This window comes from Panthera leo, chromosome B2, assembly GCF_018350215.1.
Source record: "Panthera leo isolate Ple1 chromosome B2, P.leo_Ple1_pat1.1, whole genome shotgun sequence".
Classification (NCBI taxonomy): domain Eukaryota; kingdom Metazoa; phylum Chordata; class Mammalia; order Carnivora; family Felidae; genus Panthera; species Panthera leo.
In genome coordinates this window covers 110,630,651-110,649,218 of record NC_056683.1, presented here as the reverse complement: position 1 = coordinate 110,649,218, position 18,568 = coordinate 110,630,651, and the positions used below count along the sequence as shown (strand labels likewise).

The 18,568-nt window shown below is 33.5% G+C and overlaps 1 protein-coding gene across 1 annotated transcript in view; it reads left to right on the top strand.

Moving 5' to 3' along the window:
- TRDN (triadin) overlaps positions 1 to 18,568 on the top strand; it is a 394,142-nt gene that overhangs the window by 118,650 nt on the left and 256,924 nt on the right. Inside the window, exon 9 of the mRNA XM_042939743.1 lies at positions 4,048 to 4,107. Within this exon, the coding sequence (XP_042795677.1) occupies positions 4,048 to 4,107 (60 nt within the window). The remainder of the gene's footprint in view (positions 1 to 4,047; positions 4,108 to 18,568) is intronic.

Here is an 18,568-nt window from a genome sequence, read left to right as displayed (position 1 = left end):
ATCCTTGGTTTTTCTTGGGGGGGTGGCATATTTTATTGACGCTCTAGACACATCACTAGGCATTTTAAAATAAGGTTTATTTTCCAGGTCACATATATTGTATTTTATTCTTATCAGTAATCAGAATTACTAAAGATAACATTCTAATACCATTTTCATTTTCAATCTACTGTTTTTATTTCCACGTAAAGAGCTATTTATCTATTAAAAGGACATTCGAATATCACTTAGAGTCAGAAACAAAAGCACAAATGTGATTTTATCAGCTAAGTAAATGCATTTGCTAAAGTAAGACTCCCCATTAAGACAGCTAGCATCAATTAAATAATTGTATCATTAAGTAAATAATCAAAACTATACTTCTGATAGCTGGCCAGACACATAAATACATTATTTGTTTTAATTAAGCAAAGATTTAAGAACATTTATTCATAAAAAACTTATCACATTATGGTTTCAACTGAACACGATACACAAAGATGCAGTGTTTTTTAAATAATCTATTTGTGAGGTGGCTTTCATTTTGAGACTCTTGTATTGATGATTTAGTGGGGATCCCTTCTGTGGGGAAGGGATTATTTATTTGCTTAGTGTAAGTTAGTCTTAATGAATTTGAGTTCTTTTCAAATAGATTTCTAAATAGTTTGTTGTTTTTTTGTTTGTTTTTTTTTTGTTTTGTTTTGTTTTTGTAAATCAAAGGCCTACAAGTCTTTCACTGGAAACAGATTTTTACATGGAGCAGACACATTTATTGGCAGTTTTTAAATTATATAGTAAACATGCAAATACATTCACATGAAGTTACTTTTAGTTTTATATATTTCCACTTAAAGCACTGGGAATAAGATGCATAGGTATGTACCAGCCTACCATACACTTCTACACACCCTTATGTACCACATAATCTAGTTTCTATGGACCAATCTTAATCTGTTTAAAAAGGGTAAGAAGGGCTGGCATGATCAGTCTTTGCTTTTCTGTCTGTGGCAGAAGTGTGGAGAGGGAAAAAAAATCAAACTACCTGACTGCTATTCTCATTCTTCCTTTTCATTCTCCTTTTCATCCTTCTCCTTCATTTTCTTCTTTTTAACAACTATCTACATATTTGTGGTAGCCAGAGAGAGTATAGCTAATGGGAATCAACCATAGAGTACCAGACCACACATGCCCCATGCTCATAAGAGATTTTTTAAAATTTCCTTTCTGTTGACATTCTGCACCCAGAATGCATTTTCTCTCTGCTGCCACTCCACAGGCAACATGACAAGGTAGCAGCTGAATAACATCCATCACTGCTCCTTGAGGGGAGAAATGGCCAGCATGTGTGATTCTTAGAAGGTGTTCATCTGGGAGAAAAAAATATTAAGAAATGGTCACCACATATGAAATTCCATGAATTATTATCACAAAACTGTGAAAGTTATAATAATAGAACTGTTCATATTTTCTTTAGGAAAATTTTCCTAGTCTAATATTTCAGTTGCATTTAAGGAAGCATTTCTATAAAATGAAGCTTCCATATTAGGAAGGCTTAGTTTTGCTTTATCCTTAGACAGGTGAAACAGACACCCTGGAGACTGCCCAACATATACGTGCCTAGAATTCTGGCACATTGTTAAGGTCAACACTCAGGACAGACAGAAATGGGCATCCTAATTTAAAATATTTGAAAATTCTTGATTTAAAATATTGTAAAAATACCCTCTCATCTTCCTACTTGTGCCATTAGACTCCAACATCACAACATCACTCAAGTTAAATAGAAACCTGTTAAGTATTATAGCTCAAACAATTTTCTAGATTAAAAAAATAGACATGTTTTGAATTAGTAAAGGATTTTCTTTCTTAAATTGGAAACACATAGGATGATTGGTGCATTAATTAAATGAAAGACTCTTAGAGCCAGAAAATACTGGTATAATACATGTAAGCATTTTACTTTGGTAATAATTTAACATATAGGTTAAATAGTTTCATGTCACTGTCAGCATTCAGTTAAAACAAAAAACAAACTCTGAAGCATGAAGATTTTAGTTAATTCAATATACTATTTCACATGTTATGTGTGTAAATATGCCATCACCACTTGCGGCAGAGAGCATTATTTCATTTTGGGGGATTGTCCAAGCCCTTCAAATTTTAAGTAGTCCCTGAATTCTAAACTTTTCACATGAATATACTCTCTGTTGCTGTTGCTGAAGACTATAGTGCCAGTAGGATTCAATGTAAATGAAAAATAAAAAATGGGGAGATTTTATATCAATGATTCTGGAAAATGATCTAATTAAATCTTCTGAGGAGTTTGTTAAAAATGCATATTCTAGGGTTTAGACCCATGGAATTATAACACATTCCCCATATTTTTGATCTTTAAATTGCCCTTTGAGAACAACTTCTGATTATAGGAAGGAGAAATCTAAAAAGAATATAGTCACTTAAGGTACTGAAACAAAAGAGAAAGCTTGAAAATTTCAGGAAGTCCACCCTTCCCCACCTCAAATTTGCCATTTAAGGGAAGTGTTTTTTTTTTTTCGTTTTGCTATATCTGAGAGCCCAATTGCCCATTCTAGAATTTGCTCAGGAAAATAGTTATGTCCAGAAAAGAGAAAATACTTTCTACATTAATCTTAATTCTCTCCTGTACCATAGGATTCCCATGTCCTGTTATTAATATATACAGGAACAAACAGATTCCTGGACTTGACCTGGGAACTAGCCTCCTTCCAACATCTACCTTACCTATGGGAAATGTGCTGTAATTCAAGAGTCAACATACAGGCAAATTTTTGAAACTTTATGAGTTTTGGCTTACTCATATTTAGGTACTAATGAAAAGGATTATATTTTACATTTACTTCAATAACCACATTTCTTTTTTCAAAGACCCGGCAGAGTTTCATAATAAAATGGATTAGTCTAAAAATACTGTTAATACTTTTAAAGGAATAAGGTTTACAAAAATCATTATATGCGTATTTATTATAAAGTAACAAGTTTTATTATTTCACATGTTTAATGTACATAATTTCAAGGACTTAAGGGTGTGTCATGTTGTGTAAATTGAATAAATTCTCTTGGTCCTGAAGCTGCCTTTGGATTTGTTAGATCAATAAAATGCCTGTTTAGAAACATTAAAATGTAAATCAATCATCTTGAACAAGGTTAATTTCATAATATGTAGTTTTAAAGAAGATATGGTAAAACTTCTGGAATAATTCACCAACTAAAATTTGGGTTGGAATGACCTCAGCAGAATCTAAAGTTATGTGGGAATTTAAAGTTCATTGTAATGTCTTTAATTTAGAGGGAACAGAAAAAAAAAATTCCTGAAATCATTTTTGATTGTTTGCCCCAAATGCTCAAATTCTCTGTTTTTGTTTTGTTTTTGTTTTTAGACCATAGACCATAGACTAGTCAGGATCATAAGATATCTTCAGTGAAGATTACTGATTAATTAGCTTAACAATGGTATCATTTAATGCTGAAAGTCTGTTCTTCTGCATGTACTCTTATAATTAGGAGTATTTCCATGCAGAACCTCTAACACAATGCAAAGGAGTTAGTCTTCCTGCTTGCCTTTTCTGGAAAACATTCTACAGCTCCATTTAGACAATTAGCAGAAGGGCTGAGAATGAATAATTGGTAAAATGTTCCAAGTTGGAAATAATTTCCTCTTGTAAAACTTCTGTTTCATTAATGGAAGTATATACATGAACAATGAGAAAAATTGCTTTAATATGATTTTTGTAATGAATTTGATGAAAAATGTTTTGACTTAAAAAAGACAACTATATGATATTACCCTGAACTATTCTGTTTCAATTTTTTAAAGCTATTTTTTTTGTATGGAATAAATGGACCTTATATTTATTATGTCTTTTTTCCCTGTGTGTTCATATGAGTGCAAATTATTCCTTCACAGAAGACATTGTAGTAACTAAAATAGAATTGTGCTATTTTGTTTGTTTTGTTAAACCATTTCTTCCTAGAAAGAAGAAAGGTGTTGATGACATTCTTCCGTTGTTCTTTTTCTTTCTACTCTGTCAGATCAGTATGCATTCTGTCGATATATGATTGACATGTTTGTCCGTGGGGATTTAAAACCAGGTATTCCAAACAATTTTTGCACTTGTCTGTTTTAATAGTCTTTGTTTCTAAGATTGCTGGCTTTTTTATGCACTAAACTGAATTTCCATTTTAAAAAATTGCATAATGCATGTGTAGTTCTAGAATAAAACCAATGAAAAGCAGAAGTAATAACTGGCATTAGGGCCTTTAATTTTACTTTCTATTACTGCATGGCCTATTGTAAATGAAGTCAGTTAGAAGCTAAAAAAATTCTAATATCTTTATATACAAAAAAGTGCTAATATCTTTAATAATATCTTGGAGTGAAGAGGTGAAACATTTTATTTCTGGTAAACTTAGAAGACTTATGACGATAAAAGTATCCTTTTTTTTAATATTGAAAAAAATTTATATTAAATCTGTCACAATTCAGATATTTAATTTACTTCAACATTTTGTATTTTCTCACATATGGAAGGGTTAGCTACTCTGGAGAACTACTATTGATGGAGCTAGTCAACCTTAGAGCTAATAGTCAACACAATGGGAAGTCTTTTTATTGAAAGGAATTTATCTATTATCTCTCCTATCTTTAATTGTTGCCCAGAGTGTAACAAGGGATTCTTTACTAATATCTTAATTAAGAATGAATAACTTGTTTGCTTGTACTAGGCCTTTTGCAGATTTAAAGACTGATAGTACTATGTTATGTTTGGGGAAACAATTCTAAGAAGATGGTATTGTCAAGGATAGAACTAATTTACAATAGAACAATTGAAGCTAATTGTTTAAAGCAAACTATATTTTGGTTCTAAGCTATTTTATATGGAAATCTCTCTAAAATGTATAATTACATTCATATGTATATCGGCAAATGGGCATATCATATTTAAAACAAATATATAATACATCTAGGTCCTAGAAAATTAGAAGATCATGAGAACTTTGAGTTTCAGGAAAATTTAGTTAATTCTAATAACTTATGCAAGCTAATTTCCTCCCTTCTTTTCTTCATTTTCTTAATCTTCTTTCTCTTTTTTGTTTACTTCCTTACTGAGTTAGAAACTGAAATAAGGGGGAAAACACTGAAAAATATGGTGATTCACTTGGATGATGACTCACTTTGTAAAAATGATTAATGCTAACATATGTATATAGCGTCATAGTAACCTTAGAAAGAAACATCAGGAAAGTGGTTTAGTATAGTAAAAAAAGAGGGCTTAGGACATAAATACAGATGTGATTCTTGACCCCATCCTTTTCTAGCCTTGGACCTTGAGAAAATCATTAAACTCCACTTGATCTTCAGTGTCTTTACATTTAAAATTGGGGTCACAGTCAGCAATAGCACTACTAGAAATTTATCCAAAGGATACAGGAGAGCTGATTCTTGGGGCACGTGTACCCAATGTTTATAGCAGTGCTTTCAAAAACAGCCAAATTATGGAAAAACCTAAATGTTCATCAACTGATGAATGGATAAAGAAGATGTGGTTTATATATGCAATGGAATACTACTTGGCAATGAGAAAGAAGGAAATCCTGCCATTTGCAGCAACATGGATGGAACTGGAGAGTATTATGCTAAGTGCAATAAGTCAGTCAGAGAAAGACAGATATCATATGTTTTCACTCATATGTGGAACTTGAGAAACTTAACAGAAGACAATGGATGAAGGGAAGGGGAAAAATAGTTACAAACAGAGAGGGAGGGAGGCAAACCATAAGAGACTCTGAAATACAAAGAACAAACTGAGGGTTGATGGGGGATGTGGAGAGGGGAGAGTGGGTGATGGGCATTGAGGAGGGCATTTGTTGGGATGAGCACTGGGTGTTATATGTAGGTGAATCACTGGAATCTACCCACAAAACCAAGAGCACATGAATACACTGTATGTTAGCCACCTTGACAATAAATTATATTTTAAAAAATAATATATAAAAATAAAAGTCAAAATAAAATAAAATAAAATAAAAATAAAATAAAATTGGGGTCACAGTAAAAACCTTGCAAAATTAGAGGCACCTGGGTGGCTCAGTTGGTTAAGCATCGGACTTTGGTTCAGGTCATGATCTCATGGTTTGTGAGTTCAAGCCCCACATTGGGCTCTGTGCTGACAGCTCAGGACCTGGAACCTGTTTCCAGTTTTGTGTCTCCCCCTCTCTCTGCTCCTCCCCTGCTCACAGTCTGTCTGTCTCTCTCTCTCAAAAATAAATAAACATTAAAAACATTTTTAAAAGTCTTGCAAATTTGCTGACAAAGCATCTAAGGAGAGGCACAAAATACTATTATAACTTTATTTCTTAAATCATTCAATTTAGCACAGCCTGTCTGAAAGAAACTTAACATTGACAATGCTCAGTCTATACACACCATTAAGTCCATTTTAGGTAAGAGATTTGTTGCCCATTTTATTTATCTGTGGTGGTTTAAGAGAGTTACATTCTATGCATATTTTGGTTTGTAAAGATCAACTGTTTACTTATATGCAACATGAATCAATATTGTTAATGAGCATGTGTTTTTAAATTTTATTATTTGAGGAAAATAATGTGTTCTTTGTGTCACCCAAGTTATTGATAGAACTAATTGATCATAAAATACAATTACTAAGAAAATCACAGGACAGAGAGAACTGTCCTGTCAATGTCCTGTCACTGTCAAAGTCAATGAGGGATGCTAAGCGTTTAACAGTCACAAAGCTAATCAGATCTTTTCCAAAATTTAACAGCAAATCAAGATCAGAAGGAACAGTGAAACCATGTCTACATGAGTTGAGAATTCCTCTATTAACCATACAGGGGGAGGTCTTTTAAAGTCATATGTGAACATTTTCTAAATAGCCATGAGTTCAGATCTGTAGCACTATCTAGTATCCTAACCCATGAAAATAATTCCCAAGTGCTATACAATTAGATTTTTATTAAAGCTTATGTATTTATTTTGAGAAAGAAGGGGGGGGGGGTGTTGCAGAAAGAAGGAGAGAGAATCCCCAGCAGGCCCCATGATGTCAGTGCAGAGCCCAATGCAGGGATCAAACTCACAAACTGTGATATCATGACCTGAGCAGATATCAAGAGTCAGACATTCAACAGACTGAGACTGATGCCCAGATTAGATTTCTTAATATCACTTATTACCTTTCTAACTGCTTTCCTAGTTTATTTCATCTACCTACATTCATGATTTTGAAGATTTATTTCTATAATGTATAAGAAATTAAAGAATATGTAGATGAGTATTTCTGGAGAATTAGTGTTTTTCAGCATTTCAAGGGGTGAAACAGAAGAATCTGGAGAAGGGAAACCTGTATGGTATGGCTATTGTTTCATGTAACAAGTCATGTAAAAGTTCGTAAGTGTACAGAAGGAAAATTTCTGATATTTCCTTTGTTGGTGAGACAATACATATGATGGAGTTAGAAAGCACTAAATATGGTGTGTGTTTTGAAAAATGAGGAATGAGAAATAAGATTTAATCTGGGCATATTAATTTAGAGAAAAGGCAAGTGATAAGACTTTGACTCTGACTGACAATTAGAGAATAAAACAATTCCTGCCAAGCTTATTGCTCTGCATGTATCCAGTATTTATAAAACATTTGTGCTTCCATCTGTTTCTGTTTGGGATTAGTAGAACACCTGTTATTGTTTAGCTAGAGTTCATTATTAATTATTGGTAATGAGTTTTTTTAAACATAATTTGATTTTTTCCTTTTGGGATAAAATATTTCCCTTGTGCAATGTTGCCACACCCTCAAAAGTAGCCCAAATCACAGTTGAGATTTGAAAAAACCTCATTAATGAAATGTACTGACACAATGACATATGTCCCAAGTTTTTCTTTTCTATCCCATTAAATAAAATACTTCTGACAAAGATACCATTAGCATTTTTTTAAGCTAAGATATACCTGAAAAAGAACTGAATTGCTCTTTCTGAATCTCTGTAGTGAATATACACTATCTTATGGTCAGTAAAAATCCTTACCTCAATTATAGGGACTATCTTAAGAAGCCAGCATAAACTATAACCGCATATACAACAGTCATTTGTTGTATATAACAATTAAAATTCTCGGGTACTGACTCACTCTATCTTCAATTGAAAATTAAGAAATTCTATTTAAACCTAGAAAATGAGTATATGCTACTAAGGTTGGTTCTGTGGGGAATCGGAGTAGACGTATATGTATAATGCATAATTTTAGGGATATTATGGATACTGAAGTGCCCCCTTCTCTAGAAATATTTTTTTTCTGCTGCTCTTAAATGATCTAACAACCCTGACATTAGATCTCTTGATTGTGTACTTGGTCAGTTCATAGAACATGTTTTGGGTAATCCCTAAACTGTCTTAAGGAAGAGAGGTGAGAAAAGGAAAGGGAGAGGAAGGGAGGGAGGGAAATGGATCCTGTTCTAAGGAGGCTGTCTTGAAGCTGATGATTCACACTTTTTAGGGTTAAAATAGTCTAGCTGTCATTTTCTTTTAAGACAACTATGAAAACTGGTCAAGGCAGACATTAATAGCTACATTGAGATTCACTTTATGGTGGTGGTGGTGGTGGTGGTGGTGTGTGTGTGTGTGTGTGAGTTTTGGTTTTGCTTTTAGAAATTGATAGTAGTGATGATCAAGATAAATGACTTTAGTTTTGCTTATCTTTATCATCCTTCCAGTAATTCCAATCTCCTTTTCAATACTTTGCTGCTAAGCACATTTTTCTTAAGTGATAGCCATACTGATAATTTCATTCATTTAGGTAGACTCTAAAAGAACCATTATGGGGCACCTGGTGACTTAGTTGGTTAAGTTCCTGACTTTTGATTTCAGCTCAGGTCATGACCTCATGGTTTGTGAGTTTAAGACCCCCATCAGACTCTGTGCTGAAAACCCAGAGCCCTGTTTAGGATTCTCTCTCTCTGCCCCTCCCACTGCCTATGTGAGCACATACACATGTGTGCTCTCTCAAAAATAAATAAACTAAAAACAAAAATTGTGAGCAAATAAAATTGAAAAAAATAAATAAAAAATAAAATAACCATCATGATCTTACTACGCATTTTCACATTTCCTCTTCATCAACTTCCATCTGGGCCAAATAGATTGCATGTACTCCTGGGTGAAGTCAACTGAGTTAAGCAAGAGACAAATTTCAATAAGGAAAAAAAATCACATGGCTTACAGACCTCTTTATATTTATTGTAGATAAGGAAATCAATTTAAATGTCCAGTACAAGAACTAGGCCTTGTATGCTTTTGCTTCATCATTTTAACACTTTTTTTCCAGCTTTTCATCTCTGTATGAAAAAAAATCATAATCAAAAAGCCATTATGATTAAAGTTCAATACAAGTTAATGTTTATCCCTTAGAAGTTATCCCACCATTAAAATCCAACTACTACCTGACTTACTTGAACCAAGAATTTATGTTAAGGTAATTTATTCCCCTTTCTGTGTCATTTACTCTCTTAAAATTGAAGGTAGTCACCTATCAAAATCTTCTCTGAGTATAATAAGGTATTCTTTGGCAGTCTGTATTCCAATTCTATAGGTTTTTAGGTCCACAGCTAGAAATAGAGCCTCAAGGAATGAGAGTACTCTCATTTTATTAAGATCCTTTTCTTGAACTTCAGTTGTGCCTAACTGCATTTTTGGTTTGATCCTGCTGAGAAGAAGTCAAATGTAATTGCATTATAGTCACTGTTATTTAATGGTTTAATCTAATGTATTTCAGAGCTCAATTGGCTATAATGTAGAAGACTAGGTAAGATTCAGCCTTACTTTACTTTCCTCCAAAAAATACTGCTCCATGAAAACATACTCACTTTAATTCCAAACATCTCATTATTTTCACAAAATAAAAGTTCTGGGAGTTTTGATGTTAATGCAATAAACATCTGTTGAATCCCCTCTGCAAGCTGCTGGTCCAGAAAAGAGATAAGACATGGCATATATAACTTTATAACTAAGGATAAATTGATAAGTATGCAATAGAGGTTTAGAAAATGTAAATGCTAATCTCAGTATACTAGGAACAATAGTTATCTTTACTTACCATTTGGACCTCTTTGTGTTTTTTAATATTTTAAATCATTTAAAAAATGGTTTACAGAAGTAAGAGTAAAGGGGTGAAAATTGTGATAAGAACTTAAACATAGCAAAACCAAAAGTTTATTTCATCAATTTTCTGATTTTGAAGATGTATATACTCCAGATTGGAAACATCTTCAGAAAGGAACTAACTAACTATATATATATACATATATATATATATGTATATATATATACATATATACAATTGTATATATACATCTAGTTGTATATTGTATAAACCTGCAATATATACATCTAATTGATACTAATTCTAGATTTCAAACACATCTTTAATAGGTTCTAGCATAGTATCACTTCTGGTTCATTTAGAATTTGCGTTATCAAAATGCAACAGTCAACTTTTTCAAATCTTTGAGGCACGTAATTTCGTTAAAAAACAATGTCATCTCCATTCCATAACTACAAGACATTTTTATTTTTAGATTCTTAAACATTATTTAGAATGATGAATCCAATGAGTTTTTTTTTTATTTATACATAATTGATTTCATTCTGATACTGGCCTTAACCTTTCTTTAACATTTGTGTACTTAAAAACTATAAATTTTGGCACACAGACTTTATAAAAAATGAAAAAGTATTATAATATACCCTTAAAACAAAATGAGATAGGTTCTTGCCACAAAATATTGCATGGTGAAGTCCTTCTGGTTGAAGGACTAACTGCATGAGAATATCCTATTTCATTTTTGTCCTTGGAAATGAATTGTTCCCTCATGGATTCTTGAGTTTGAGAAAATTCATTGTCATCTGAAAATCCATGGTCTGAGATTTCATTTGAACAATTAATTTCAATTTCACCCTAATCATTTAAGTTTAGCATACTTAGCTCTCTTTTTTACATTTGTCTTCTGATTCATCTAATAACCTAAACATCTTCCTTTGTCCATTTTCTTCTTTTTGCAGTTATGGACGAAACATAGAACTTCTAAATTCTAAACTGTGCTCAATGAAACTAGAAGTAGATCATAAGAATGTTTCCAGACTTCTTTTATGCGTTCTTGAATGACGATGCAACATTTTAGTCAAAAAATAAGAAAACTGAATGATGATGAGAATGGAGGTTTATTTTGCAATTGCATCATCCTTCCAGGCAACTCCATCATTATTCTATTTTCTTATCATTTTACTCATTTTTAGCATTGTTGGGAATAATTGATGAGTCATAATGAAGTAATTCCTGAATTCATGAAATAGAAATGTTCAAGAGAGAGGAAAAATAAGATCATAGAGATTCCATCACGTATCCTGGATTTTTTTAAATTGCCCAACGGTGCCATGTAGCAAATTACAAGTTATAATGAGTTTTATTCTGTTTAGAAAATAAGTATTTTTTTTCCTTTGTTCCTTGGACAACCTGTAAGGAAAAGTAAGGCAAGATAAATCAGTCTCTACAAGTAGTTACAATTGCTCAAAACAAAACAAAGCAAAACAAAACAAAATAAAGTCTCAAAAACTCAGATTGACTTCCATAGACTCTACTAGCACACTGAGAATCAATGGACAGAACATAAATTGAAGGTCACACAAGCCAGGATTTAAATACTTTGCTTAATAACTTTTTCTGAGTCTCAGTTTTTAAATCAAATATATTTCTTAAGGTTGTTAGATGGTGAAATAAGATAGTGTATGCACATATCCTCTCCCCACACTTTTTCATTTTCTCTTTTACCATGTAAATTTACTGCAAAAATGATAATGCTTCTAGTGTGAAGATCAGAGAAGATCTTATGGAAGAAGTAAAAGTTGAAAGGGGTCTTGAGACATTGGTGGACTGTGTCTATATAAGTTTAAGGATAAAGACATAAGACTGAATAGCTAACATTTAAGTCACATAGTCACACTAATTTGAAATGTTCTTTTATAACTACCTGCTGTTGAGTATTCTCTGCTAGATTCTTAAAATAATCTTATTTAATCCATATAAAACCTTGGGAGGAATGTATTATCATCCTTGTTTTATAGAACAGAGAATGGAGGTAGAGAATTTAAATGTTTTGTCTGGGTCAAACACAGTGCAGACAGGGGATTCAAACACAAGCCTGACTAATTCTAAAGCCCAAAGCTCCCTGCTTGTTTAGGCATAGGTGGGGAAATGCAAGTGGTTCACAGTGGTTGACATTCAGGAAGCCTAGAAAGAAAAACAAAATTGGAAACATTTGTGTAAGAAGGTTTTGAGGGGATGGCCTTCTTGCACAGTTAGGATATGTCCAAGGAGGTTCACAGAGGTAGAACCATGGGTTTTATCATCACAAATACCAAAAGAGAGGAAAATAAAAGATTATTCAGAGGTTGTTGGCTTGAAAAAACAATAATAATAGTGCTCTAAATAGGGAGTAAAGGAAAAGACTGGTCAAAACTCATGAGAGTGAGAAGAGCTAGTGATGTAGGAGATTTCAAATCCATTACCTATTCTTAAGGCCGCAGATGATGGTGTTCAGTTACAAAAGGGGAATATATGAAGATTCCAATCGAAACATCATTTAAGCACCTGCTAAATACCAAGGTTCATACCAACTATTTTCACACACTTTACTCATTTAATTTTCACAGCAAACTCTGAAGTAAATGTAAGCAGTTAGATAATCAAGTGTGGAGTTTTGGTGAGAGGTCAATGGTGGAAATGAGGTTACCAAGAGAGTGAGTGAAATAAGTGATCATACAAATATTGAATACATGAATACTGCATGCACTGTAGTCTCAGAATGAACACGGTAGGGGATATAAGAATACTAAAAGATGATCCCTAACTTTAACAAGTAGAATTATTTGAAACAGAAAATGGTAAAAGGTTAAAATTGGGAGTGAGATTGCATAATACTGACACCACATGTTACATGTTTCAGAGAGACATCTGTGATTCTTGATGTCAGGGAAGACAAAAGACACCTAGAATTTGAAAGATGGGGAGTATTTGACTAAGTGCTAAGGAATACACAGGCCTTGGCTCGTGTATGAATGAAAGAGAAAATGAACATGGACATGACATGGCAGAGCATGTGAAATTGATGTGTTTGTATGACAATGAGGATATTGGACAGACAAAAAGATAAATTAAGATTAGAAAACATCGGGAAATAAGGAGTGATAAGTTTGTGGTGACATTATACTCGGTCAATCAGCAAAGCTGTATGTAACTTGGCATGGAAGAGAGTCTGAAAAATTTGAAGTACAACAATGACATGAAATCAGCATTACAGAGAGTGTGATCAAGCAGCATCTGCTAAAGGGATTAGAAATAGGGTAAAGTTTATGAAATATTGCTAGCACTGATGAATCTAAAACATGGTTTTGAAGGAAGAAAGGACAAATTTACTAAGTCATCGTTCATATAGGTGGTGATGGGAACTGTGTACAAGTGACTTAAGAAATTAATGTTGTAACTCAAAATGTTATAAACTATTTCGACGATTTAAGTTCACACATGAGGTGGAAACTTAAATGAGGTTTAGATGTAAATGAGAAGAGTGAGTATATGTGATTATTTACTAAAAACATAGTGCAGTGAGAAAAGTGCTAGAACTGACATGTTCATAACCTAAAATGGAGTAATAATTTGCTTTCCTTCTTTGGCTGCTTTCTGTTGTTTTCCATGGTTTTATTTGGATTCTTTGGAGGTAGCCACCAATGCATGGACATTTCAGGCAGAGAAAGCAGGTGGGTAGGCAAGTAGACTCTAGCGCCGGACTGCATGGCTTTAATTCTAGGCCCTGCCACATGCTTGAAATATGACTTAGTCACATTAATCAATCTCTTTAGGCCTTCATTTCCTCCTCTGTCAAATGAGGCTGATAAGACTGTCACAGAATACATTAGCAGATGGTCAAAGCACACTTAAGGGTCCATGGCTCTCTGAGTGTCAGCATTTCTTTAGTAACTGGGCACATATCTATGAGTTGTTACAAGCAGAACCACATCAACAAATACACAACACCAATTTTATCCATCGTAGCCATCTGATGTCTTCTAGCCTTGGATCTACTACCTATGTAATGTGGCCAATAATACATAATTGACAGTATTATATTGGGGATTGTAGGAAAAATCTTACATTATATGCTTATAATGAGTTTGGTTTAAGCATATCTTAGATGAGTTTTCGGAACTATGCTAGATTCTACAGATACAGCACTGAATAAATAGGCATGGTGTTTATTTCTCCTATAAGGAGAATAATAGGCATTATTTTTTAGGGTTAACATTTAGACCAATCCAAGAACACCCATTAACATTTAATAAGCACTATTTACACATATAGTGGTGGTGGGGGTGACGATTGTGCCCAATAACAAAATTGTGATTTTCTACCCACCACTCCTGATTCCTTTCTGATTTAATTATTGTTTATCATTAGCATTCTCTCCCTAACAAGTCTTTCTTTTCTGCCTTGTATACAACTTTAAGAAACATTTGCTTTTAAATCCCTACTGTCTCATACTTTGCCAGATCCACGATATGTTTATTGAATTGAATTCATGGTGCATAATATTTTTCTCAATGAAAAAAATTATTGATGATCATCTCAGGACAGCCCTCTTTATTCATTCCTGGAAGTAATCTTGTTATTTAAAAAGATGACAGGTTTCTAAGCATTGCAAATAGGCCCTATGTAAAGATTCTTAAAGGAGTTATTGGTAGTATCTCTAGAGACAGAGGCTCAGAATTAACAAAGACTGGTTTGCTGCATGCATCTGTAAACTGCAGGCAGCATAAAGAATCAGAAAAAAGTGGTAGAAAGAAAGAGGAGAAATCCTACACTTAATTACTGGCATGCATGGTTCCTGGACATAGCATACCCTGTGAGAGTTGCCTCTGATTATCTGAAGTCCGTGGAAGCTGTTCAAGATAAATGTATTAGATTTCCATATTTGTCACAATCAATCCACGGAACATTCTAGTCACTATAAATAGCTGGTATGTACATAGAAATAGATCTGAGAACCTTTGCATGGCTGTGATTCCTCTAAGGCTGCTGTACTCTCTCTAGCAGGTAAAGGGACCATAGATTTTGGGAGAGGGCTAGTAAATAGAAAGACCGCTGTCCTTGTAATACCAAGTTGTATGACTTCACTTCTCTGTGTCCAATTAAAGGAAACAAAATGAAGGCCTGTTTTATTTTCCTTACATTCTCATTCTTCACATTTGTCTCCTAACCCTTTTGAAAGAAGTGGTGGATTTTAGAGGAGTATCTTTGCTGTGAGGGAACTTTGAATAAAGCATCGTTTTGGTCTAGCCTTGTCACTCTTAATGGCATGGACTTGCTGTCAGACAAAAATAAATTCCTCCTCAGGTAACCTACTGAGACTATTCAAAGCATGTTCTAAAATAGTCTGAAAAAGGAACAAATAATACAGAGTAATTTGAATTGCTGCATGAAAAGCAAGGAAAATTAAGGCTTAATCAAAGAATTATCAAACTAATTAGGTGTTATTTATTAATGTGTCATGTCTTATAATAATCTTATCTGTCAATTCATATGAAAGAGTGCAGATTAAAAAAGCATTCTAGTAATTATGTGAATATATTCCCCTTGTCCTGCTCTAAGGTTCATTTGGGTGGCCCCGTAGATAAAGAATGGAGAATCTGTGGCTTTCAAATAAATATATATATAGTTCTTATCACTTTTCTAAAGCAGGCCTTAATTTGAATATGAGAATAACAAATATGCCCCATACTTATTTTGGTACAACTAATTGTGAACCAAGCAGTTTGATATAACTGCTTTCGGAGAGACCTAGATGATGAACAAATAGTCCTCACCCCTAGCTTTTTTTCCTGTACAGGATGTTTGTGCAAGATGGAGACAATAATGAATTTTGCAATATTAACATTACTGCTACCAAATTCAACATTTTGATGTCTAATAGTTGCTCAGCATTTTTTGATCCGGTATATATTTTGGTTCTCTAAAAATATTTTCTAAAATACTCTGTTAAGAATACTAATGGTCATAACATGAGTTTCAAAGCAGAAGGAGAAAACAATCTAGTCAGATTATTACAGGTAGAACAATGAACAGTATAAAGCAGCTGGGGAAGAAAAATGGGAGAAGGTAGTAATTAAGTACTAAATCATGTTTGCAGATTATACTCACTATTAATGTCTAAAGAGGAGAGGCCCACAGAGGTTAGGATAGGCTTTATAAAGCTATAGTATATTTCCAATGCTTACCTTCAACATCATTGTGATTGTTCTTATTAATTGCTTACAATGAGCTTGTTACTTATTTTTTTTAGGTAGTCAAGTTTTTCACTCGAAGGGGGATAAAATAGTCATATAATTATATGTACTTTTCATTAACAACACCAAGTGAGAAATCAACACAGGGTAAAAACTGAACAAAGCAATATCTCACCATATGGATGTCATCTACATCACTGTGCATCCCATTATACTTTAGCGTCTCTCCTTTGTCATTCACACTTAATTATTTATATTACATCTCTTAAATCCCCACTATTCTATTTTATTCCATATTTCTGCTTCGTGGTTGACATGAAGCTTTCCTGAAAGAAAAACTGCCACCTACAAATTACTTTCTATTGTATCCATCCACAGTGTTTAGGTAATAAGCGTGTGTTTAGTGGATGAGACTTGTTTGTAATAATTAGAATCTCTTATAGAAAGGGCAAATAGATATAGAGAAAGAACCAATACTGTCATATTGAAACATCCTGTAAAAAACAACCTGATGAATTAATATTCTCTTATAAAATAGTTGCATAAGATGTAAACCGTTTCCACTTTCTATTATTCATGATGGGATTATATTAATGATGATTTTTCTCCCAGAGGAATATTATTTTTTTGTATAATTATAAGTAGCCTCCTGGCAGACACTGGATAAGCAGTGAGTATTGTTTCAAATGACAAAATGGTGTCAATTATACACAATTTAAAACAGGAAGAGAAGTTGGATGATTTCCAAATGTGTCATTCAAGTGAGAATGTATTTGTGAATTTAATTGTGTTGGTAAGCCTATTAAACAGTAATTATTAACATGTTACCATTTATCCTTTATCTATCAAGTGCAAGTATTAAAATATTTAAGTTTATGTTATATGCCTGTAGTTGAAAAGGTGTGGAGTTTCATCATCTTTATTAAAGCACCCAGTAGAGAATTCTCAGCTAAAACAAAACATCAAATCCTTTGTCTCCTCGTGAGATAAATCCTAAAACCTGAAGTTCCCTTTTTCATTGGCTCTATGATTCTTCCTTCAGCTTTCCATATCTCTTTGAATTGCTTGTGAACATGGGATATATGCATGTGTCAGAGACAATTAACAAACAAACCAAAAAAATAAAAAAAAAAAAGGAAAGAAATTTTCTCACAGGTGGAGACAAAGGATAGGATAGTTGCAACATCCCTTTGCCAAGTACTGTGTGGTATGGAAATCGCTAAACAGGGTGGTTGAAAAGTGCCAAATTGATTTTATTTTATATGAATGAGATCCCTGTATAAAAGAGAAGCAACACCGTTTTTTCAAATCCCATGCAATAGCTTAAAAAAGTCTGTCTCTGCTTTTGAGGATAAGGAGAAAAAGTCCCAAAGCACCTTGATTTATATGGCTTACCTAGGGTGAAGGAAAACTCAGTCATACACACATTATTCAGCAGCTACCTCCCTTTTAAAGATGTTTGAGGGCGATCAGAGATGATGATCATGATGGCTTTGATGAAGACAATGGAAAGATATATCACTTACTAAATCCTAATGGTATGCCAGGCCAGGTGCTATGCTAAACTCTGGACGTGGATCATCTCACTGAGTTCTTACCAAAACCTAGGAGCTGGGTTATAATTTTCCCACCTCATAGATTAGGGAATTGAACGAAGAGGAAGTTTCGGAATTTGCTCAGATGGCTGGATATTATCTCTAGCATTGTAGGGAGAATTATAAATATATTTTAAAAAGGGGGTCACTGCCTCCTAGGTTTTCTTTTCTTTTTTCCTTCACTTTATTTTCTAAGCGGTATAATTTAAGAAAAACTCACCATCCCTGTATATAATGCAAATTTGACATGCACTCCTAAATCTTGTCATTACAACTGCCAAAGAAAGAAGGCAGTCTGTTGGTAACTTTCAGTTGTGTTTGTTGGTTGGTCAGTGAAAGTAATATGGTATAGAAACCCCAGGCAAAGGGGACTGTGACTTCATACTCAAGAGCACAATGTTTTTCACTGAAATTACTGAAGGAGTCTTGGATATGGTTTGCTTTTGAATTTCCTGGGATTCTATTAAGTTGGCCAAAAGCCTGATAAAATATCACACAGTTCCATGATTAGATTTTTAAGTGTATTTTATTTTTAATGGTTAAAGTGACAGCAAATTGAGATAGAAGAGAACCTAGGGTAAATTTATCTCGAAGGTTGTTGGTGGGTCCTGA